The sequence below is a fragment of the Macaca mulatta genome, chromosome X, assembly GCF_049350105.2.
Source record: "Macaca mulatta isolate MMU2019108-1 chromosome X, T2T-MMU8v2.0, whole genome shotgun sequence".
Classification (NCBI taxonomy): Eukaryota; Metazoa; Chordata; class Mammalia; order Primates; family Cercopithecidae; genus Macaca; species Macaca mulatta.
In genome coordinates this window covers 50,424,677-50,450,618 of record NC_133426.1, presented here as the reverse complement: position 1 = coordinate 50,450,618, position 25,942 = coordinate 50,424,677, and the positions used below count along the sequence as shown (strand labels likewise).

Below are 25,942 nucleotides of genomic sequence, written 5' to 3'. Positions count from 1 at the left end.
GGGATGTTTATGCTGGGGAACTGAGTCTCCAAGTAGCACATCCTTTTTTTCCCTTTATAACACCTTCTGACACAGAACTTTCACACGCACCCTAGATATTTTTCTTGTAGATAGGAATTCCCTAAGTTCAGACCTTCATATTCCCTCCAGAATATTCTCTGTTATCTGCTAACATAGATATACTCCAGCCAGAAAATTCCTTACATGTAGGCTTTTATATGATCTCAAGTTGTCCCTTTGGCAGGATGGCATAGTGGCTTGAAGCACAGATTCTAGAGTCGGGTTGTCCAGGTGCAAATCGCAGGTCTGTCATTTAATGTCTGGTGACCTTGGGGAAGTCACTTTACCTCTTGTTGCCTCATGTTCCTTATCTGTATAATGGTTTTCATGAACATTCAATTGTATATTTATATACCTGTGTGTGTGTGTATCTATCTTAGGATGGTTTCTGGGGCATGGTAAGTATGGTGTGCATGTTAACTAGTATTGTTCTTTTATCAATGTTACAAGCTTGAAACTTACATATAAATGAATTTACCTAGGATAAAGAATATTGGTGTGCCAAACTTTCTTTTGTGTGATGAATTAGGAGACAGCATAACATGAATCAGTAAATAGCTGTGGAGCCTTTTAACCATTATTTTTGACCTTTATCTAAGAATTGCAAATAGCTGCAAAAATGACTAATGAGTTTCTCCTATTTTCCCTTTCAAACAGCTAGAGGTTAGTGAAGGGGTAGTGACACAAACAGGTGGAGGATGGGAGTGGCTAGCAGGCAGTGAGAATATAGTGAGGGTGGACCACTCCCTAGCATAAACCATGGGCGAAATGATTTGCCCCTCCGTCGCTGAGACCTGACATTGTAGCATTTCTCTCTACTTCCTTCCTCATACCAGACCGGAAGCTTTGATGGTAGAAGAGGCCAAACCCAAGCCAGTATGGAACCAGAACTACTTTTTTTTCCTGAGGAGAAGTTCTATTTCATGAGCTGGGGCTCTGAGAAGCAATGCCTCAGCCCCACAGGCTTTGGTGAACCCAAGACAACAGGGTCTGCTGCTACACTTGTCAAGCCCCTGGGTGCCAACTGGTTCCATTTTTTTCCCCATTTCATTCTACAACCATGGAGGAGGCAGGAGCCATTGGGAATATGCCAGAAGTGGAGAGATGCTATCCCTTTTCAGGCTGAAGGCCTTCCCTACAGCAGGCAGTGTCAGAAGAGCTCATGAGATATGTGCTGGGCGGTGACAAGTCCCTGGCAGGGTGCTAACCACAGCTTCCAACATGGTGGCCACTGTTGAGGTCATGGGTGACCTCTTTGCTATGGGAGATCTGCAGCAGAGGGTCCATTTCAAGTAGGAGTGGCATTGGAAAAGAGAAAATGATGCGAGTGTCCAGGAAAGCCACAGGGTGCCTTTGTATGCAAGACGACTAGATAGAGCTAGGATGGGTTGAGATCCAGGCGTAGGTCTGAGGGAGGCCAACAGGCTTGGAGAACCAATAGCTAAAGTCTCAAATACTTCTCTACCACCTAGCCCCTACTTTGGGATCCACATACTGGGGCCATGCACCAAAGGGATGGTGATCAGAAGTCCAGAACTTTTAGGGCCTGCCAGTTTTTCTGGATTTTAATTGAGTGTTAATGACCAAACCATATGATCTCGAAAGAAGTCCCCTTAGCCGATGAAGTCAGGAGCATGGAAATAGCCTTCTAAGTTCTTAAAACTTGCCTTAACTCCAGTTTGCCTTCATGTGGCCTGTTTACGTTTGAACAGTGCCTTCTCTATTTTTCTCAGCTCCTTGGTGAAGCAGGGTTCCATTTTTCAGATGGAGTAAGTAAAAAGCAGAAATGTCAGCAATCTCTCAGCAGAGGTGCTCAAATGGTCATTCTTTCTTTCCACAGACAAGAGTTTCAGCCCTTTTCGCCTCCTCCAGGGGCCCCAGCAATCCCTACCTCTTACTCGGCTTATTACAATATTTCTGTGGCCAAGGCAGAGCTGCTGAACAAACTGAAAGACCAACCTGAGATGGCAGAGATTGGCCTAGGAGAGGAGGAAGTTGACCATGAACTGGCTCAAAAAAAGGTAAAGTGTTTTGATGTGCCCTAGAGATTTTCAGAATTTAGCTTGAATGTGTCTGGAGGATGACCAGCCTTCTACACTCTCTAGAACATCTTGCATTCCCATATTTTCAGTATGGAAATCATACAGCCTCTCTGGGTTTCTCACAGATCCAATTCCAGTCTATTTTTGATCCAGTCAATAATAATAATAACAGTCATAATCATCATTATTATCTCTGTGATCCTTAGAACAACCCAACAAGGGCGGGGTGCGGTGGCTCATGCCTGTAATCCCAGAACTTTGGGAGGCCAAGGCGGGTGGATCACCTGAGGTCAGGAGTTTGAGAACAGCCTGGCCAACATGGTGAAACCCCGTCTCTACTAAAAATACAAAAATTAGCCAGGCATGGTGGCGGGCACCTGTAATCCCAGCTACTCGGGAGGCTGAGACAGGAGAATTGCTTGAACCTGGGAGGCAGAGATTGCAGTGAGCTGAGATCGCGCCACTGCACTCCAGCCTGGGCAACAAAGAGTGAAACTCCGTCTCAAAAATAAAAAGAACAGCCCAACAAGGCAGATATTATTATCCCTTTTTTACTAGTTGAAGGGACTAATTTGCCCAGGGGTTACAGACTAAATGGTAGATCCAGCACTTAAAGTCAAGACGGTCTGAATTTCTACTCTGCAGTACATGCTGTCTCTCTGAATTAAGCCAGCCTTGTAAGTAATTCACTACCCAGGGCACATCAGAGTTTCTGCCAGTGGGCTCTTCTAACCAATGGCAGTGCCATTGGTTTTTGTTCTTTGTGCAACTTTCTGGGAGACAGAAGAGACTAAAATAAGGACAAATTATAGGCTGGCAAACTTTGGTATTTATTTGCAAGGATAGTCAATTATGTCTTAAAAGGACAAAATAGTTAAGTGGAGATGATGATGTTGTTGTTGTTCCAAAGCTTTCCTTTCTTTGTCTAAGTACCACTAGTCTGGTTTTCTAATGGAATTCTTGGAATCACTTTGCCCTCCCTGCACTTACCTATTGTATTTCATAAGTAAATAGGGTTGTCATGGCAACCTCAAAGGCTCAATTTACCTCTTTGTGGACATCTGAACTCATTGTAAATTGTTCTTCTGCCCATATTTCTTTCAGGACATGACCCGTAGAAAGGTAAAAGGCCATTTGCAAGAGTCCTTCCTCCAATTTTCCATCTGAAGCAAAATGTCAGGGGAAGAATTGGAAGCACGGTGGTGTTAAAGTTTTATTGATGCAGATGTCTGCTTCCTTGGATTCCATGTTCCCTGAGCAGGGGTACTCCTAGCTTACTCAGGGCCTGGCGTCTACGGGGACAAACCTAACAAAAGAAGTCTGACCAGGAAAAGAGAAAGATGATCAGAAATGGCAGAGCACAGAACAATAGAAAGTGAACTCAAGTGATTGTGGGTGGGCTATGACAGTTTTTGTCTCTGAGGAAGAAAGGTGAGGAATGTCACCAATTTGCGATGTCCCAGAAAAAAAACAACTCAGCTCTGGCTGAATCTGTGATGACTCCACAACTCTATCTACCATACTTCCCCAGGATTGAGGTTCAGGTTGTAGAGCACAAGTTCCAAGAAATAAAGGGCTCTCTCCACTTTTATCCTTCCATCTATCCCTGGAGCCTGGGAACTGGGATGGGAAGGTGATTTTCCAAGTGGATCATTTTCCAGATGGCCCCCAGCCATCCTTTGTCCCCAGCATTGACTTTTATTTGGGAGAGCAGATGGTGGGAATATAACTGGCAGCCTCTTGGCATCTAATTGTGTTGCCTTATTCATATCACTGATCCCCAGTTCCCAGTGGGTTTTGGAATTTTCCCCAGATGCAAACCTATTATACTTCAGACCGAGATCATGGTGATCTCCTGACTTTTGAAGAGTTCTGAAATATGACAACAGGTCTTGGAACCTGGAGGAGGCTTTCTTAGTCTTGGTCACTTTGGACATCTCTAAATGAACTACTAGAGAGGAATACATTCCAGAAAACTACAAGCCTGTGGTCCCAGTGCTTGGGCTAGAATAAGATTAAAACATACGCTGAAGCATACTCCTATGTACAAGATAATTTAATTTAATTCTCATAACAACTCTATGAGGTAGGTCCTCTTGTTTTCCTAGTTTTTAGATGTGGAAATTGATGTGCAGAGAGGTTGAGTAATTTGCTCAAGGTTGTATATAATACCACTGCTTTGCGGCAGAGCAGGAGTTCAAACTCTGGTAGTCTGGCACTGGAGTCTCTGTGCTCTTAACCACAAAGCAATACTGGCTACAGAGGCTATGGGCAGCCTAGGACAGGGCCATTCTTGTCATAACCTTTCAGCTAGACGAGTATCTATTAGCTTGGAGTATGTTGTAGAACTAATTTAATAATAATAATAGCATTAGTAAACATGCATTGTGCATTTAAGTGCCAGTCATAATACTAAGTCTTTTACTTATGTGGTTTCATTTAACCATCAGAAAATCTCTGGAGTTGGGGAGGTGTCCACTTTACAGATGAGGAAACAGAAGTCTTAGTGGGATTAGGTATCTATCCTAAGGCCATAGGGTTTGGAGGTGGAATTGGAATTCAGATGTCCCTGATTCTAAAACTCCACTGTACTTCCCTGTGACTGTACTCACCTATAGGGGAGACAAATCAGAAGACACAGACAGCACTTCCCTTAAGAAACTTACAATCAATAGCAGATGAGGGATCAGACACACACACAGAATAGAAAGTGAGGAACTTCAAGTTACACTGTAGAGTTCTAATTCTAAAATACTTAAAAGCGCAGACAAAAAAAGATCACTGAGAGAAGACTTACAGAGGAGGGCTTCCTGTGGGGGAGGGGAGGGGAGGGGAGGGGAGGGGCAGAGCTGTCCCCTGAAGAAATTTAGGAGTAACTAAAATGAAGAAAGAGATAAAGAGTAGGTGGAACTGCATAAGCTACTCAGGAACACAAAAATGAGCGTTGTGAACACAGAGGAGAGTGGGGAGCTAATTCTGAAAGGCTCTGAGGAGGGACATTAGAATGGCAAGGTGGGGCCAGACTGAGTAATAAATAATAGCAGCCTAGCTTTTATGCAGCACTTACTATAGGCCAAGCACTTTGCATGCGTAATCACATTGACTCCTTATTATGACTCAAGGCAGTGGGTAAAGCAATTATCCCCATCCTACAGATAAAGAAAGTGAAGCTCAATAATGTCAAGTTACCCAAAGTCCCACAGCTATGAAGTGGCAAAGCTATAAGTCAAACCCAGTCGTTTTAACTCCAGAACTCACAGTCCTACCAAAAGGCCTCAAAAGCCGAGCTAAGGAAGCAAAGATCTAGCAAAGTGCCATGAACTTGAGAGGTACTTAAATGGATTGAAGGAGAATGAATGAAGTGATAGGCAAATACCTTAGGGCAAATGCTTTTCTATCCTAGGCTCTCACAAGGACTGTAGCTCCTATTTATTAAATAGTCCCAGGAAGGGACTGGGTGCAGAGGCTCACACCTGTGATCCCAGCATTTTGGGAGGCTGAGGGGGGCTGATCACTTGAGGTCAGCCTGGCCAACATCATGAAACCGCATCTCTACTAAAAATACACACACACACACACACACCCCCACACACACACAATTAGCCCTGGCATCCATGACATGCACTTGTAACCTCAGCTACTTAGAAGGCTGAGACACAAGAATCGCTTGAACCTGGGAGGCAGAGGTTGCAGTGAGCTGAGATGGTGCCACTGCACTCCAGCCTGTGCAACAGAGCAAGACTCAATCTCAAAAAAAAAATAAAAATAAAATAAAAAAAAAAAAAGTCCCAGCAAGTATTTATTAAGTTGCATTTGGTAAATGAAGCTTAGTGCATGGGTACCACTTACCCAATGCCAAAAACTTTGGTGGTGACGTGGAGATCCCTGCCAGATGGATAGAAGGCGCTTGCCCAAAAGACTGGAGTTGCTCATGACTTGCCCAAGTTTCCTTTGTTTCCAGTGACTAGGATAGAGCCCACCATCTGTTCCTTGGATTCCAAAACAGAGGTTACAGGCACAAATCAGTTTCTGTTGATTCCCATTCTCATCCTTTGTCTTCTCCTATTTAATTCCCCTAGATACAGCTTATTGAAAGCATCAGCAGAAAACTTTCTGTCTTGCGGGAGGCCCAGCGAGGGCTGCTAGAGGACATCAATGCCAATTCTGCCCTTGGGGAGGAGGTGGAGGCCAACTTAAAAGCCGTCTGCAAATCCAATGAATTTGAAAAGTACCGCTCGTTTGTTGGGGACCTGGACAAAGTGGTCAACCTGTTGCTGTCACTCTCTGGACGACTGGCCCGGGTGGAGAATGCTCTCAACAGCATCGATTCAGAAGCCAACCAGGAGAAGGTAGAGTTGGGGTCTCTGGGGTGTGGGTAGAGGGAAATGCCATTTATTTCTTCTCAAGGCTCCCTCTTTCAAGTTGGGCTACTATGGGAAACAGTAGAACATAGGGTTAAAAGCGTGTGAGCACTGAGGAGGGGCATGGTGGCTCATGCCTATAATCCCAGCACTTTGGGAAGCCAAAGCAGGCAGGTTGCTTCAGTCCAGGAGTTTGAGACCAACCTGGGCAACTTAGTGAATCCTCATCTCTACTAAAAATACAGAAATTAGCCTGACATGGTGGTGCATGCCTATAATCCCAGCTACTCCGGAGGCTGAGGTGGAAGGCTTGCCTGAGCCTGGGAGGCGGAGGCTGCCGTGAGCAAAGATTGTGCCACTGCACTCCAGCCTGGGTGACAGAGCAAGACCCTGTCTCAAAAAAAAAAAAAAAAAAAAGAAAAGAAAAGAAAAAACACGAGTGTGAACACTGGCTTTTAAGTGCCCTGAAATTCTTGCCCTACCATTTATTAGCTGTGTGACTGTGGACAATTCACGTAATGTCACTCTGCCTCAATCTCTTCATCTATAAAATGAGGTGAACATACTACCTGCCTTATGGGATTATTGTGAGAATTAAATTAGTTTATGTTAATTACATAAAACAGAGCCTGGGACAGGGTAAACACTGAATCAATGCTAACTCCCAGTAGTAGTAGTAGCAGCAGCAGTTTTGCCTCACTCTAGAGTTGGAGGGGGAGGTCTCATCAAGTAGTTGAGGTTGGAAAGCTGTCAGTTTCACAGGTTGGGTCACTATGCATATACTCCTGAAACAAAATTGCCTCACCTTTCCCTATACAAGTGGCTCTGGATATACCTTTGAATCCACAACAAAAGGCACATATCCACATACATATACATACATACATGGACACATATACTCACACATATCCACTCACACAGACACACACACCATACAGAAAGTACCTCCACAGTGACAGTTGTTCACCAGATGAAAGGGACACAGGCTGGCTTTGTCAGAGCCTTCCTCTACCCCAAGCCCAGTGGTGGTCCCTACATTGAAGACAGCCTTAAAGGGATGGAAAGAGGTGATTTCACATCCCCTATCCAGAATTGCTGTCATGTTTACCCTCCTGCTACAGGAAACAAAGGCTTTTGCATGGAGGTGGACTTCAGGGCAGAAAATCTAGGACTGACTAATTAGCAGAATGTATAGCCACTTTGTGGCAGCATCTCTGGTGGAGTACTGCTAGGCAGCACTGTTGGACAGATGTCTGGTAATTGGGAGAGCCCTTAATTGGTCCTCTGCTTCCCCAGTTGGTGCTGATAGAGAAGAAGCAGCAGCTGACGGGGCAGTTGGCAGATGCCAAGGAGCTGAAGGAGCACGTGGACCGCCGGGAGAAGTTGGTGTTTGGCATGGTCTCCCGCTACCTGCCTCAGGACCAGCTCCAAGATTACCAGCACTTTGTCAAGATGAAATCTGCTCTCATCATTGAACAGCGAGAGCTGGAGGAGAAGATCAAGCTTGGGGAAGAGCAGCTCAAATGTCTCAGGGAGAGTCTACTCCTGGGGCCCAGCAATTTCTAATTCTACCAGCACTCTGCCACAGCATCCCTGCCCAGCCACAGTGGGAAGTGCTTTCAATCTTTGTTAGCAGTTTCTCAGCAAGTAGATAGCAATTAGCAGTTTGTTCCAGCCCTCTACCCTGGATGTCTCTCACTGCCCCTTCCCTAGCAGTGGTCCTAACCAGCTAGGAGACCCTGGGGAAGCCACAAGCTTCTACCCAAGGGAGCTGCAGCAAGGTGTGATCTTACAACCACACTCTCCTTCCCACAGTTGCCAAGGGCAAGTACTTGCTGCACAGAGAACCAAGGAAGTGCCTTCATTCTGCTTTGTACTAGGACACCAAAGACACCAAGTGCTCATCACCCACCCATATCATCAACAGCCTCTAAAGGCTCAAAGGGAAGCTGCCTTGCAGCTCTACTCTGCCCCAGGGCTTGTGGCCCAGCCATTTCTCACGGAGAGCTGGCTACCTTGAGGGCATTCACCTGGCACCAGTTTCAGGGCCTCACCCAAGCTTTGCAGGGGAAAGCACAGAGGGAGGAATTACACTGAAAAAACAAAGCAAAGGTTGAGTACCCCCAGGTGCTCCTTAGGAAGGAACCAGTTTTAAATCAGCTCTACCCTTACCTTTCCCAGCAGCAAGTTCAGGGGAAGAGGCCTAGTCTTAGCCCTGGCTAATGTGACCCTCTTCCTGTCCTAAGACTTTGGTCCTACCACCTCTTGTTTCATCTTTCCTTTACATTGCTGGGGGTTAGCCCAGGTGCCTACCCCAGGGCTTCACCATATGGGCCATTAATAGCTCTACTAAAATTGACTTCTAGATATAGGTTTCATTATTGGGGGAGGGGGTTCTTATTGTTATATTTTAAATGGCCTTTTGATTTTATTTATTTTTGTGTTTTGATTATTATTTTTCTTTTTTAACTAATAAGGCGAGAAGAGGGGAGTTGGAGAGGGAAAAGTTAGCCCAGAAGGAAAGCATTTTCTGCAGATCAGCCTGAATCCACCGTGGCTAGGTAAGCAAGTGCCAAGGCATTGAATTGTTCCCACCATAGCCACCAATGTCTAGGAAGGAGTTCTCCCCTTGAACTCAGAGCCTCCCTACTGTGGCCTGGTCTTGTGCTTCCTTTAAAGTCTAAGTGACTGTGAGTTTAGTATTCCCCAGCAGGGTTCAAGTTTTTCTTACTGATTTCTTTTTGAAACCAAAGAAATCTCCTGAAATGGAGAAAGATTCAGCCATTTCTCTACCATCTCCAAGCTATGGGATGAGTAGAGGTGAGCTCAGGAGGAACTCCTCTAACCATTGCTTTCTCAGCCTGTGGCCTGGCTCAAGGGAACGAAAACTCAAGGTAGCTGGGAGCTCCAGCCAGAGCCAGCTCCCCAGAGCAACTGATGACCCAGCCAGGATCTTAGGCATACAAACAACTAAAACTGCTGCTGTTGCCAAGGCCTTGACACCAGTAGCTAGTTTCTATGCTGGAAAAGCAGCCCTTAGGTGGATGATAGCAAGAAGGGGGTTATGGCCAAATGCTGCCCTGTTATCCAGCTCAGCTCCCTGTTCCTCACTAACTGGGGCCAATCCTTGGTATCACACAACCTAGCCAAGGCCTGGCATCCCTTCTAGTTACTGCTGAGTTCCTCAGGGTCCTTGAAGGTCAACTGTAGCAGCAGGGATGTCTCATTCAACCAAAGAATTTGCCAAGGAACTTTTGCTGCTGTTACAAATACTTGTCATTAGCTTCCATTTCCTCTTCATTGTGTTTGAAAACAATGGGAGAATCTTGGCCAGCAGGGTGTCCTGGGGTGGGGGGTGGGGTAAGTAAGCCTTTCTGTGGAGCCCTGGGTTTGCTCTTAGTACTGCTGCCAGAAACACTGTTAGAATGGCAACCCTGCCATTCTCCCCTCCAGTGGAAGATTCTACTTTATTCAGGAAGGCTGGTGGCTTGCAAGGGCGAGGCTTACACAAGCCAGCCAAGATTGAGAAGGCAGAGGAGTGCTTTCAATGGAGGCCATAGTTGTCATCTTTTCTTCTGAGCAGGCTCTAGGACAAAGAATGAGCAAATTGAGATGTCCTCTATTGGGAGGATGAGGCTGATATGTTTCATCATTCTCCGATTTGTTGGCTAGAACACCTTTTTGGGAATATGGGTCTAGGGAAAAGAATGGTCACTTACCTGGACACTATGGCCGTAGTCTGAGTTTTTCTAGTCAGCATGTGATTGGTTGCACCTTAAGTTTATGACACCAAAAATACTATTAACTCCAGGCCGGGTGCGGTGGCTCACGCCTGTAATCCCAGCACTTTGGGAGGCTGAGGCGGGTGGATCACCTGAGGTCAGGAGTTCAAGACCCGCCTGGCCAACATGGTGAAACCCTGTCTCTACTAAAAATACAAAAATAAGCCAGGCGTGCTAGCAGGCACCTGTAATCCCAGCTACTCGGGAGGCTGAGGCAGGAGAATCACTTGAACCCGGGAGGCAGAGGTTGCAGTGAGCCGAGATCATGCAATTGCACTCTAGTCTGGGGGACAAGAGTGAGACTTCATCTCAAAAAAAAAAAAACAAAAAAAAAACTATTAACTCTATATTTTTGTTCTTAATTCCATCTCAAATTACTTTCTAGAGTTGGAATCAGAACACAAGGATGCTCATTTTCACATGGAGGGAAAGTTGCCAAAGCACTTAAAAAATAACCCCAAAAGTATACCTTGCAGTGAAGCTTGGTAGATAAAGGTGAACTGCTAAACAGACACTGGCGTGCCACACTCCTGCCAGGGCAATCTCATTGTGTGTGATAGTGCTGCAAAGCTGCCAGTATTACTTGAGATGCAGTGTCTCTCCCCTGTTCTCAGTTCCTGGGCTCAGCCCTCCTCCACAGCCTGCCGGTGAGTAGCAGTTTGGAAGGCAGGCCAAGGGAGGTCCCCAAAGACAGTTATTGGTCTTGACTTCTGCTCTTTCCCTTCAAATACTTATATAGGTCCCATGGGTAATAGGCAAGCATGATGGTTGATCGATAGAGAAGTCAATGAGTGAGTTACTATCACATGTCCCCCCAACCCCTCCTGCCACCTCCCGGGGCTCTGGATAATTGAATCTCCCTGAGTCCCACAGCTGGAGACTCAGCCAGGATATAGTCGTAAATGCCCAAGTAGAATCTGACAGAATAAGACAGAGACACTGAAAATAAAGCCCTAGAAAGGAAGAAATTGGAAGCAGAGAAAAGGAGAGGTGAAAAGATAAAAAGCCTCTTTCAAGGTTAGGTTCAGGTTCTGTTTTCCATTTAACCTCGTGTGCCAAAAAGCTGCCCAGGCACACCAGAGCCACATCCTGAACCCAACCCTCCCTGACAGTGCTGCTCTGCCAGTAGCAGGCCCCAAATGGAGGAACCTGGGCCCATTTCTGGCCACTTGCACCCATTTGGAGCTTGGTGACTCCCACTGTCTTTGCCAGAGGAGTTGTCTATGCCAATAATATTTCTGCAACAGCATATTATATTATTTGAAGATTAGTAGATCTTTTGTGGGGGGTGGGACGGGGGCAGTTTCTATAGATGAAGAACCAATGTTGGTTGTACAGCTGTTGGGGGTCATCTATCCCATGTGAAGCTATTCTTTTTCCGAATCTTATTGTTTCTGCATTTGTGTCCTCCACCACTCCCTTCTTGGCTGACATAGATATGCCTGCCAGATTGTCATCAAGGGTCATATTTCAATAAAAGGTGCTAAGGACAAAAAAATATATATCCTGTGTTTTGACTCAGGTGATGGAAGTCTAAAGATTCTGCTGAAAAATACTGGAAAGGAATTTGGTCACCTATCCATAGTCCTTCACAGATAAACATATGACCAGACCATTACCCACATCCCTAAACCCTTTCCCTGGCCTCTGAGGGATGGTATTGATGCTGTACCATTCATCATCCCCAATTAAATAGCAGAATCTGCCATAGCCTTTTTAGGCGACCAGCTTTTAGACATCTATTTCAAGAGCATCCTGAGTAGAGGGCACAGAGTTCAAGCCATTGGATATTTCTGTTGTTTTATCACAGTATTGAAACATGGTATTTTTCTACTTAGAAGGACCTCAGGATCACAGCTCTGCCCTTTAGCTTACGGATATATTTCTTCCTCTCTGGTTACTCAGTGACAACATCACAACCAGTCTAACCCCATGTTTAGAATGCAGAAAAAGTCAACAATGGGTGTAATCTCAGGTATAGACCTAAGCAGTATACAGAGTCCAGTTCTGGAGTCTAGCCTGATCGAAGGTAAGCCATGTTCTTTCTAGACTTCTTCCAATCTTGAATTCTATCTAATAGTTTCATCTTACTTCTAGCTGATAGTCCAATCTCACACCTTCACGCTTGGCTCCCTGGAAAGCAAGGGCCTTGCTGATCTGCTCTCCAAGGCAACCTCAAAGATTAGACTCAAATGTATTCCAGGTAGCAACTCTGACATTGAAAAGCTTTCTTTTTTCCTGATCCATATTCTGTTCACATTCCAACTATCCTCCTACTCAAGATATCCAGTGTGGTAGAGTAGAAAGAGTCCAGCTTTGGCATTGGAATGAACTGTGTTCAAATCCTGGTTCTGCCACTTATCCAATGAACCTGGGCTACTAGCTCAACTTCTGAGGTCATTTTCTTATCTGTAAAATGGGAACAGTATTATTTTGCTTGCAGAGTTATTGTAACTTGAAAATAATAAATAAAAGCCACTAACAATCCAATAAGTTATTAGGCAGAATCCCAGGCCCACCCCAAACCCAGTGATAGCAGTCTGAATTTTAACTAGACTTCCAGGAGATTCATGAACATATTAGAGCGTGGAAAGTACTGACTTGTTGAAAACATATTCAGTACGTGGTAACCATTATTATAGTCCTGATCTACTCGATTCATTTTCTCCTTATCCCAGGCATATTCTTGCTCTTCTCATGTTGCTCACAACTACCTGCCTGGATGAATTCAGGAAAGTTGCAGGATACAAGGTTAAAAAACGAGATCAAATGAACAATCCTAAAATGTTATTAAGAAAACAGTTCTGGCCAGCCACGGTGGCTCACGCCTGAAATTCCAGCACTTTGGGAGGCTAAGGCAGGTGGATCACGAGGTCAGGAGATCGAGACCATCCTGGCTAACACGGTGAAACCCTACCTCTACTAAAAATACAAAAACTTAGCCAGGCGTGGTGGCACGCACCTGTAGTCCCAGCTTCTCAGGAGGCTGAGGCAGGAGAATTGCTTGAACCTGGGAGGCAGAGATTGCAGTGAGCTGAGACCGCACCACTGCACTCCAGCCTGGGCAACAGAGCGAGACTCTGTCTCAAAAAAAAAAGAAAGAAAGGAAGGAAGGAAGGAAAGAAGGAAGGAAGGAAGGAAGAAAGAAGGCAAGCAAGTAAGCAGTTCCATTTACAATAGCATCAAAAAGAAAAAAAAAACAGGAATAATTTAACAAAAGAAGTACAAAACTTTTACACTGAAAACTATGAAACATTGTTGAAAGAGATTAGAGAAGATCAAAATAAATGGAAAGACACTCCATGTTCATGGATTGGAAGACTTAGGATTGTTAAGATGAAATGTGCCCCCAAATTGATCTACGGATTCAATCCAATGCTTATCAGAATTCCAGTGGCTTCCTTGCATAAGTTGACAAGCTGATTCTAAAATTCATATGGAATTACAAGGGAACCAGAGCAGTCAAAACAATCTTTAAAAAGAACAGAGTTGGAGGGCTTATACATCTCAACTTCAAAACTTACTGCAAAACTACAGTAATCAAGACAGTGTGGTGCAGACACAAGGATAGATGTATAAATAAATGGAATTAAATTGAGAGTCCAGAAGTAAATCCTCATGTATATGGCTAGTTAATTTCAACAAGGGTCCCAAGAGAAATTGAGGAGAGAATAAATCGTTTTTTAACAAATGGTGCTGAGACAACTGGGTATCTACATGGGAAAAAATGAAGTTTTCCTTGAATCACATGCAAGAATCAACTCAAAATGGATCACAGAATATAAGAGTCAAAATTACAAAATTCTTAGAAGAAAACATTGTAGTGAGTCTTCCTAATGTTAAGACAATTTGCACCAGTGATACAAGAAATAGAAATAAATTGGAGTAAATCAAAATTAAAAACTTTTGTGCTAAAGATATACCATATTAAAAGAGTGAAAAGATAAGCAACAGAATGGGAGAAAATATTTGCATATCAGATATTTCAAAATACAAAAGGACTCCTACAACTCAATGATAAAAATAACCAATTAAAAATGGGTTAACAGATTGTAATAGACATTTCTTCAAAGAAAATATGTGTTTTAGTAAGCTTGGGTTGCTATAACATACTACCATAGATTGACTGGCTTAAATAACAAATATTTATTTCTCACAGTCCTGGAGACTGGGAAATCTGAGATCAAGATGCCAGCAGATTCAATGCCTTGTGAGGGCCCACTTTCTGGTTTGCAGATGGCTACCTTGTGGCTGTGTCCTCAGCAAAGACAGAAAGGGATCTGGTCTCTTCCCCTTCTTATAACGGCATTATAATTTCATTATGAATGCCTACTCTTGTGACTTCATCTAAACCAATTTACCTCTCAAAGGCCCCACCTCTATATACCATCACATTGGGGATTAGGGCTTCAGCATATGAGTTTGGATAGGACACAAACATTCAGCTTATAGCAATATGCAACTGGCTAGCAAGCACAGGGAAAGATTCTCAAGCATTACTATTCATTAGGGAAATGCAAATCAGACCACAATGAGTTACCACTTCATACCCACTAGAATAGCTATAATCAAAAAGCCAAACAATAACAAGTGTTGGTGAGGAAATGAAGAAATTGGAAAACTCATACATTGCTGATGGGGATGTAAATTGATGAACCTCATTGAAAAACAGTTTGGCAGTTTCTCCAAATGTTAAACGTAGAATTTCCACGTGACTTAGCAATTCCATTCCTAGTTATATACCCAAGAGGACCGAAAACAGGTGTTCAAACAAAAGCATGAACATGAATGTTTAAAGCGGCATTACTCATAATAGCCAAAAAGTGGAAATGACCCAAATGTCCATCTACTGAGGAATGGATAAACAAACTTTGATATTCCATACAGTAGGGTATTATTTAGCCATAAAAATTGGTAAAATACTGATACATGCAATGTTGATGAACCTTGAAAATATGCTAAGTGAAAGGATCCAATCACAAAAGACCACATATTATATGATTTAATTTATATGAAATGTCCCAAACAGGCAAGCCTATAAAGGTGGAAAGCAGATTAGTGGTTGTCAAGGCTGGAGGCTCAGGGACAATAGGCATGGGGTTTCTTTTGGGGATGATGAAAATATTATAAAATTAGATTGTCATCATGGTTGTCCAACTCTGTGAATGTACTGGAAACCATTGAAGTATACATTTTAAATGGGTGCGCTAAATGGTATATGAATTATTTCTCAATAAGTGTTTGTTTTTTTTAAAAAAGCTATTGATTATTTCCATCAGTCTCATTCCTCTGGACAAAAATCTGAGTTGATGGTGAGCATGTACTTCATTCCTGACTCCAAAGGGTACAATATTTACACCATTTGAATTTGGGAGTGACTTTACTATTACAACCTTCCCCTTGAAGACCTGGAAGACCCAGCAACATAAGGAGAAAGAGTAGTCTCAGCCTTGTACTAAGACTTCAGCGAAAATAAGAGAGATGGGAGGGACTACTATTGGGAAGGAGGGGCAATCTTTCTAGGCAAATATTGTGGTAGAATGAATAAGAGCTTCAGCTCATTGGGCAAATAAACCAAGTTTTAAATCCTGATTCTACCAATTTACTTTGTCACCTTAATAAGTTACTTGACTCCTCTCAACCTTAATGCCTTCATCTACAGAAGGGGGCTAATAAAAGCCCCACCTCAGAGTGTTACTATGATGATTAAATGAGATAATTCACATGAAGCACTTAAAATAATATCTGCCATGTAGTAAGTATTTGATAAATGTTAGCTGCTAGATTTATTTTTATTGAGGTGAGATTGAAGTAGAACAATATAAGGAAAAGTAAAGCATCTTCATCTTTGGAGTCAGACAACTCTGTTAATGTGACCTTGGAAGTCACTTTATTTGTTGAGCCTTAGTAAATAATGAGGATAGTAACCCTTCTCTTATGGAGGCAGTTCCAAGCCTGGACACTGGAACCCACACCATGTAAGTTTTCACACTGGCTCCACCACTTACACATTGTGTAACATTGAGCATGTTTAACTTCCCTGTACCTGGATGTCCTCTTCTGTCAAATGGTGGAAACAAAAATACATCCTTGTGTTGGGTGAGCAATTATTGAGTTAATCCATGCAAAGTACTTAGGACAGTAAGTACTCAATGAATGTTAACTTTTATTATAAAGCTAAAGTAGGAATCAAATGCAGTCTCTGGTAGAGCTGTTCATATGGTAGGTTCTCTATAGATGATGGTTCCTTTCCTTACCTACCCTGCTGTGTGCACCAGGTCAAGATATTTTTGGACCTGCAGATAAAATGTTTCAGCCTTAGGAGTTCCCCACTGAAGTAAAATTTTCTGGCAAGCTCAATACTACCATCTGATGAGAACAATGTAGTCTGTTGGCTGCCTGCAAGATGACTGTCTATACTCCCAAGAAAACACCCCATTCAGAGCAGTAGAGAAAGAACTATTTTGCATGTGGACCACTTAAGGTCCAATTTGAGGCTGGTTTAGGTAAAACATCTACTCCTCCTCAAACCTATCTTTAGACTTAAAGTCAACTTAAATGTTATTGAGTTTCCTATCCTGGGTTAAGCACTTTCACGTATCTTTGCTTACACTATTTTTCTATCTAAATGTACGTTTTAAAAGCAGAAATCCTCATTTAATCTTTAAAACAGGTCTGTGATTTTTAAGCACTATTTTATCAAAATTCAGAATTGTGGTAGCATTTTTGCTGTTTGTAAATTAAACCAAATGGATTTTAAGTGCCCAATGCCATTCATTCATTTAACTAATGTGCCAATAATTTGTTTTGTGCTCCAGAGATTCAGAATTGGACAAGATAGACAAAGTCCCCACTCTCGTGGGGCTTTTATCCTAATGGAATAGATAGATAAGTATAAATATACAATTATATAATACTTTATATGCAGAAATACACACACAATCACTTTTTACCCTGGTACAGCAATGCAAAACATCTTGATTTCCTCAGCTATGTGCAATAGGCTAAACTCATGAATCTCTTTGCTACTGCAGTAACTAAAATATTTTTTGCATTAATTTTTGCCAGAGAATAACGTTTCTGTGAACATGAGAGTGTAGATATCTCTTCAAGATACTGATTTCATTTCCTTTGGGTATTTACCCAGAAGAATCTCTGCATCATATGGTCTTTGTATTTTTAATATTTTGAGTAATATACACTCTTTTCCAAAATGGGGTACTAATTTACATTCCCACCAACAATGTACCAGGGTTTCCTTTTCTCCATACCCTCATCAACATTTGTTATCCCTTGTCTTTTTGATAAAAGCCTATTTATGACAAAATGGATGAACCCGGAGGGTATTATGCTAAGTGAAATAAAACAGACACAGAAAGAAAAATACTGCATTATCTCATATGTGGAAGCTAAAAAGTCAAACACACAGGGGCATGGAGGTGGAAGAAATAAGGATGTTGGTCAAAGCATACAAAGTTGCAGTTACATAAGATGTATAAATCTAGAGATCTCATGTACAGCATAAGTTCTATAGTTAATAATGCTGTATTGTATACTGGAAATTTTCTAAGAGTAGATTTCAGGTGCTCTTACTGCAAAAGAGGGTAATTATGTGAGGAAATGCATATTTAACTTGCATGACTGTAGCAATCATTTCACTATGTATATGGATGTCAAAACATCATTTGTACACGTTAAATACATACAATAAAAGATTTTCACCAAAGATATTTTCTCAATAGGATTTGCGATGAGATTTTTAAAAAATTGTCTAACAAAAGATGACAAACTATCACTGAAGAGGTAGGATTTGAAAGTAGTTTAGACAGAAAGGTTGAATTCCACTGTTGATAGAGAAATCAGTTCATGTCACATGGAAATCTTGCCCATTCTGTGCAACGTTCAAACATGGCCAAAGACTAAGGGTTTCTGGCAAAAACTCCTCTCCTCCTGAGCAGTGTAAACCTTAACAGACCACATTCTGTTTGTAAACTGCTTAAGTTTCTTCAATATGACCCTTCATTCTGGAGTTGCTTACTGCCATTAACAGAGTAACATAACATGGCTTTGAATTCCCATTTTCCTCCTAGCTACTTATTTTCTATCTGAAAAGGATAATTAATGAAACTCACCTCCCTGGGTGTTGAGTTGATTCTATTTTTTGCAAAGGAAAAAATCTGGGAAAAGGCCATGGGTGAAAAATCTTTCCAGCTTGAAAATGCATTAGATTAAATGTGAATAAGTCAAAGTGCTGAAAAAACAACAATTTGTTCCCTGATTTCTCCTCATTTTTAAATTTGATAAAGATGAAAAAGCAGACCAACCTCAGCAGATACAATAAATGATAACTTATAATTGAGAGAAAACTCTTATTTGGACTAAATTTAAACAGCTACTATTTAGAAGTCTCATAAATGACTATATATTTAAGCACCTTTTACAAATATGGAACCTTTAGTTTTAGAAAAGTGGGCAGTGGTAAGAGTGAGGAGAGGCAGATAGAAGAGACGGGTGGATCAGGTGGTCAGGAGATCGAGACCATCCTGGCTAACACGCTGAAACCCCGTCTCTACTAAAAAAAAAAATACAAAAAACTAGCCGGGCGTGGTGGCGGGCGCGTGTAGTCCCAGCTACTCGGGAGGCTGAGGCAGGAGAATGGCATGAACCCGGGAGGCGGAGCTAGCAGTGAGCTGAGATCCGGCCACTGCACTCCAGCCTGGGCGACAGAGCGAGACTCTGTCTTGAAAAAAAAAAAAAGAGAAGAGTAATGAGATTGTAGATAAATTAGATAATACTATGCATTTAGAACATACTTTTGGCCACTTTCTCACAGGCTGGTAGATATTTTGTTCTATCAAATAAGCCTGTCATAAAACTCAGACCGTTACTAAAACCTTTTATTAAAAAAAAATCCAGTTTTGACAAAAGATAACCCAAACCACGTCTGTTATTGAAACAATCTCTGAGTGAGAAAAACCATGTGTCTTTGGGAGCTTGCTGGAATGGCACTCAAAACTCTTAGACGTGGATGCAGCTCTGCCCTCCTCACTCTGTGACCTCGTGCTCTTTTATCAGTTCTGTGAAGAGGATATTTTGGTGGTTATTAAACTGAAGAACAAACACCCTGCCTAGCTGCATAACACCATGCTCCAAACTTCACCTCCAAATTGCACACTGGCCCACCTCCCTCTAATTGGCTTGGCTGCCCAGAGGATGAAGTCCTGATTCTTGCATATAAGGCCCTTCATGTTCTGTCTCCTGTGTGCTTCTCCAGCCATGACCCCGACACCTTCTCACAGTCATCCTTAGCTCTAGCTAGTTCTGCAAACGTGTCATGCAGTCTCATCCCTCTATGCACTCACAAAGGCTAGTCCCTCTGCCTGAAAATCCACCGCCCCACTCCCCACTCCCTGAGTTCTATTTAGCCAATTCCAGCGGGTCCTTTGGTGTCAACTCAGATTTCACCTCCTTCAGAAACATCCTGTTGATATACTAATAACAGTGTATAGTATTCGGATATGATCATTGTTTATACTTTCTGTCTCTCCTTTTACGCTGTGGGCTTCTTGAGGGCAGAAACTAATTTATACCACTAACACCTAGCACAGTGCCCCAAGCTCATAGTAAACACTTCAGAAATACAGGGTAGTAACAATTCATGGAGGCTTTGCTGTAGGCTTCATATTTCTGGTGATATCTTACACTGGCTTATCCTCCTCAAAACAATTATTAAATGTTGGACTTTCTTAAAACTTGGTCCTAGACCCCTCTTCTCTTCTTGCTGTATGCTCTTGCCCAACCCTCTCTCTTTCTTAATCATACATACCCATGGTTAGTTTATCTCCTATATAAAGCTGGCCCCCAAATTTATATCTCCAGTTCATATTTTTTCTTAGCTCCAAAACTTTATATCTGTTTGGTTGGCTCAATGACACCCCAAAACCCAAATATTCATGTATCCAAAATTAAACATTTGATTTTCCCCTCCCAAACCTGGTTCCCCCTAGTGTTCTTTATATCTTAGTGATTAATACTCCTCTCCAACCAACTAGGAAAGCTAGAAGTCTTAGAGTAATCCCAGACATCCTCCTCTTTCTCACCCCTTCCATATAGAATTGATCACCAAGTCCTATCAATTCTGTCTCCTAAATATGTCTCAAATCTATTCACTTGTTTTTCCACAACTATTATCCTCTGACCTACATCATTAGCCTAACTATTCTTATGCCATTTCTTGCTTTGTGTAGACTGTTGTTCATACTGTAGCCAGGGCGATCTTGCCAAAACTCAAATATGATTATATCACCCTTTCTCCTGTTTAGGTCATTTTAATGAGTTTCAAAGCCCTTTCCATTGCCTATGAGGCTGTGCATGCCCATCTATGCCTAATGATGTACCAACATCAGCTTCAACCTCATTATCTGGGCAAACCTGCTTTTCAGATTCATTTATAGCTTTGGCTTTAATATTTGAAGACTGAATAGCCAAATATCTTCTTCAACATTGAATTACTTCGCTTTTGCTGCAGCAGCCAATGACCCTCCGTTTTCAGTGGTTTGCAACAACAAACATTTTCTTTGCATCTCACATGAAGGCTAATGGCTAGCTACAACTTTGCTGGCCTTGGCTGGATTCAGGTAGCATCATGAATCTTCTGATTCAGGGACTGAAGATGAAAGAACTGCTACTCTCTTGGGCACATGTTTCTACTTTTGGAAATCAAAAGCTCAAGAGAGAGAGCCAAACCATGAAAGGGTATTTAAATGGCTGCTCTTATGTAGGGTATGTCATGCCCATTGTATTAGTTTTCTATTGCAACATTACCACAAACTCAGTAGCTTACAACAACACATATTTATTACCTAACAGTTTCTGTGGGTCAGAAATCTGGGCATGACTTAACTGTGTCCTCTACTTAACAGTTTCACAAAGCTGCAGTCAAGGTGTCAGCCAGGCTGCAATCTCATATGAAGGCTTGACTGTGGAAGAATCCACTTCCAAGCTCATTCATATTGTTGGCAGATACATTTTCTTGTGACTGTAGAGCTGAGGGCACTGCTTTCTGACTATCAGCTGAAGATTACCTTCAGATCCTAAAGGCCACCCTCACCTCCTAGTGGCTGCCTGCAGTTCCTAGATGCTGCTCAGAGTTCCTAGAAGCCTTGCCACGGTTTCTTATAATATGGCAACATGGCTGCTTACTTCATCAAGCTAGTAAGGAGAGTCTCTAAAGTGAGTCTGATAGTAAGACTATATCTTACAGAATGTAATATAATCACAAATTAGACATTTTATCACCTTTGCCATATTCTATCACTTAGAAGCATGTCACAGGTCCCGTCACATTCAAGGGGAGAGGATTGTACCAGGGCATGAATACCAGGAGGTGAGGAACATGGAGACCATCCTAGAGTCTGCACATCACATCTACTTACATTCTATTGACTAAAGCAAGTCACTGACTAGCCAGTCCTAAGGACAATTGGACAGTAAGGTATACTCTACCTATAGGGTGGGGAAGAAATGAATAATTTTTAACAAATAATACAGTCTACCAAAACCATTATTTCTGATATTCTTAAACTTGTGCATGATCAATGATCAGGTGATCACCTAGGCTACTGCATAATAATGACAGTAATATGAATAATGGAAGTCATTTGGAGTTATTAATATTTTAATATTCACTTTAAAACATAGTTAAGCATTCTAGATAAAACTGGAGAGAAAATCTCTTACGTTCTATATATTTTAGTTCTATCAATCCGTTGAAAAATAAATGTATATCCTTGCAAGAATAAAATACAGTAATGCTGATTGTAAGAACTGTTAAATTTATCTCCACAAAACTTAACTTCCAGATAGTTAAATATGGAAGTAGATTGGTAGTTAATATAAATTATGAGAGCACACACTCACTAAATAACCTTAGGGAGAATGTTATATCAATTTTGAGACAGTCTTTTAAAACTTTAAATAATAGAGATTCAAGTATATTATCATTTTAAACTATAGACTTGATTGAGGTGTTAGCATTCATGACAGTAACCAAAATAACCTTTACGTGCATATTAAATTTTAGTTAATCATTTCATGATTCCTTTAGGAAAAAAATCTTATGTGGGAATTTTTCACATCTTATGAGGATGACTTAAAACCAGTGTGTCTACTTTGTCAATCCAAATTTTTCAAGGAAGAAAAATCTCCAAAATGGAGGTTAAGATAATCTTTCCAAAGGAAGTAACAATTCAGTTAAAACCTGAAAGAGTTAGCTAGGCAAAAGTGAAGTGAAGAAGGAGAGGGAACAATCCAGGTAGAGGGAGTGACATATGGGAGACCAAGAATGCTGAATACAAGTGAAAGGGGTTGAAGTGCTGAGGAGGTGTATTCCTTTACTATGCTGCCACAACTAAATGGCTTAAAATGACTCACATTTACTATCTCATAGTTTTTCATGTCAAGGCACAGTTTAGCAGGGTCTTCTTAAGACTGCAATCAAGGTCTTGGTCAGGGCTGGGCTCTCATTTAGAGGCTTGACTGGGGAAGGGTCCACTTTCAAGCTCACTCCAGTTCTCAGCAGTTCCTTTCCTTGTGGCTTTAAGACTTATGGCAGGCTGCAGCTGGCCGCAGTGGCTCACACCTGTAATCCCAGCACTTTGGGAAGCCTAAGTGGGCGGATCACGAGGTCAAGAGATTGAGACCATCCTGGCTAACACAGTGAAACCCCGTCTCTACTAAAAATACAAAAAAATTAGCCAGGCGTGGTGGCAGGCACCTGTAGTCCCAGCTACTTGGGAGGCTGAGGCAGGAGAATGGCGTGAACCAGGGAGGTGGAGCTTGCAGTGATCCGAGATCGCACCACTGCACTCCAGCCTGGGTGACAAAGTGAGACTCCATCTCAAAAAAACAAAAAAAGACTTACGGCAGGCTGCTTTTTCCAAACCAGCAATGGAGAGAGAAAGACTCTAAAATTAGCTAGCAAGATGGAGTCATATATTATAATCACAGGAGTGACATCCCATCACCTTTGCCATATTCTATTATTTAGAATCAAGCCACACTGCCCACTTACACTCAAGGGGAGGGGATTATACAGGGGTGTGAATACCAGGAGGTGGGGATCAGAAAGACCACCTGAAAAATTGTCCCCCACAGAGAGGCAAAGTGGTATAAGATAGGTGGTAGAGGTTCACTTAATCTGCAGTTTAGCCAAATGATGCTTGGCTAGGTGTGGAGGTTCAGTCAGGATGGTGGGTGAAATTGTAAAATTATAGGAAATAAACACAAACCCTCTTGGAAGGCCTGGAAGTTTGCATGGTTTCAGTAAAGTGTTTGGCTGAAGGCAGCTGAATTCTCTTAAAAACTTAGGGCATAGATACATAGGAATGTAGAGGAGTTTATCTAAATAACTTGTTTACTCATGTGGTCCTAATACTAACCTTTGATCATTCAAGGGCAGGATGGCTCTCTCAGGGAGAAGGCTACCAGGTTAATTACCCTCTAATGGTGTTGACTCAAAGCCTTTGTCATTTAATGTGTGCTAAATAAATGCCAGTAGCACCAGCAAGTGAGGGCCGCAGCTGCAACTCTTTACACCACCCTCCTGGTGTCTATAAGTGGCCCAGACCCTCAGCCAGACTGATAGGCAAAATATCTGTGTCAGTATATGTTATTCATCCATCGTTAAGTCAAAGTCTGCAGAACACACCCCCACAACTAGGTATCAAAATCAATATTCAGCAAAAACTAAGGCCAAATCCAAAGATCCTCATTATATATTGAAATTCTAGTATACAGGCATAAATTTGAAAATATGTCAAAATATTAATCATAATAAATTTATTATTAAAATGTTAGTAGCCAATTTTTAAAAGTTTATTATTACAATCTTGGAACAAAATTCCCAAGTACTATCATGCGGCCTACCACACTGTTGATCTTTCCTTCAAAGCATTTTTACATCCACAACTCTATATTTACTTGTATGAATAGCTGATTAATATTTGAATCCTGTGCTAGGTTGTAATCTCCAAGAGAGCAGGAGCCTGTGTCCAGTTTTGCTCACAGTAGTACTTTTGGTGGAACAGGGTTTTTGGCTCCCATATTCCCTTTGATCCTACCCATCCTCACCCAGGAGACTTTAGCATCATTAAATTGCATCAAAGTTATTCTATCAATGGTATTCAGGAAATGACAAGAGAAGAGTTTGGAACAAGAGGCTTAACTTTAAATTTTTTTAATAATTGTGAAAATTTGGAAACAACCTAAATGTTCAACAGTAAGAGAATTGGGTGTTTTTGTGTTTGTTTGTTTGTTTGAGGTGGGGTCTTACTCTGTGGCCCAGACTGGAGTGCACTGCAGCTTCAAACTCCTGGGCTCAAGCGATCCTCCTGCCTTGGCCTCCCAATGTGTTAGGATTACAGGCATGAGGCACTGTGCCTGGCACTGGAATTGTTACATATACCATAGTATATTCAATCTATACAGGGAGAATGGATGCTACTTCTTTCTTTATTTAGTGGTTACCTCATCCAGGTTAAAGAAAACAAGTGAGGCTGTTGCCCAAGCAGTACTACATGCATATCCTAATAATAAGGTAGCAAAAAATTAATTCAAACATGTTTGTGTTCAAACTCTAATTCTACCAATCTTGGATGACCAAATGGAGGTCTACCTATCCTAAAAAAGATTTGTCTAAAGCAGTGGTTCTCAAAGTGTGGTCCTTGAAGCAACAATGGCAGCATCATCTGGGAACATGTTAGAAATACAAGTTGAGTCCCACCCCAGACCTACTAAATCAGCAAATATGGGATCCAGGCCCAGCACTCTGTTTTAACAAGCCCTGTAGCTGATTCTGATGTACACTCAAGTTGGTGACCCAAGACCCTTGGTTATTTTTGCCTCTGACCACAAGGTGGCAACCTTTGTCTAAAGTCCTATGAGTTGTCCAATAAGGTTACGGTAGGTGTAATCTTGTCTAGCCACTGAACTGTCCAAAGGCAGTAAGTAGTGATGTGATATGGGGATGTGAGGGAGAAGTGAGAGATGGGAGAGGAAGAAAAGAGATGAAAGGAAGAATGAGGACTGGAGGAGGCTTTATCTCTGCTTTGAATACAGCAAGTAAACTACAGTGAGGAGGTGGGACAGTGTTAGGGGCGCTGGTTGTTTATCCTCTAACAATGCAGCTCATTCTGGGTATAAAACAATGTGAAGTAATATTGGGGAGTTTGTGAGCAGCCAATTTCACCTATGCTTTTTATCCTTGTAATCCCTAGACACCACCCAAAGGCAAGCACCTCCTCACACTATCACCTATCCTCTTCCTACTCTCATAATATAATCATGAATTCCTTCCCCAGCTATCTTCCATCACAGAATCCCCTCTTTTTAACCCTTTCCACAATTCTCCCTGATGCCCTGTTGCACAGTAAAATAAGCTCAGCCTATGAAAATATACAGAAATGTTGTCCCTCATATTTGAACATTTCCTGCACATCTGTAATTGAGACCTGGCACTCCACTGAAGATTCTATTTCCCGTACAGCCCTCTCCGATTAAAATTGTTAATTTTCTCGTTCCCCATAAATTACAGGGTTTTACCAAAAGGATAGACGGGAGGAAAATCCAAAGACAGAAGTCTTAAAGGAGGACAAACTTTTCTCAGCTCTGGTAATGGTATCCATGCAGACATGTCACC

The 25,942-nt window shown here is 42.0% G+C and overlaps 1 protein-coding gene across 3 annotated transcripts in view; it reads left to right on the top strand.

Moving 5' to 3' along the window:
• SHROOM4 (shroom family member 4) overlaps positions 1–13,350 on the top strand; it is a 232,281-nt gene extending 218,931 nt beyond the window's left edge. For 2 of the 3 annotated variants that reach the window (XM_015127421.3, XM_015127422.3), the window contains 3 exons: positions 1,901–2,081; positions 6,182–6,451; positions 7,760–11,743. In XM_015127421.3, coding sequence (XP_014982907.2) covers positions 1,901–2,081; positions 6,182–6,451; positions 7,760–8,029 — 721 coding nt within the window. In that variant the 3' untranslated portion in view covers positions 8,030–11,743. Of the gene's footprint in view, positions 1–1,900; positions 2,082–6,181; positions 6,452–7,759; positions 11,744–12,923 lie in introns of those variants that run through there. The other variant, XR_001441973.2, reaches the window with a different exon arrangement.
• Positions 13,351–25,942: the final 12,592 nt, after the last annotated feature.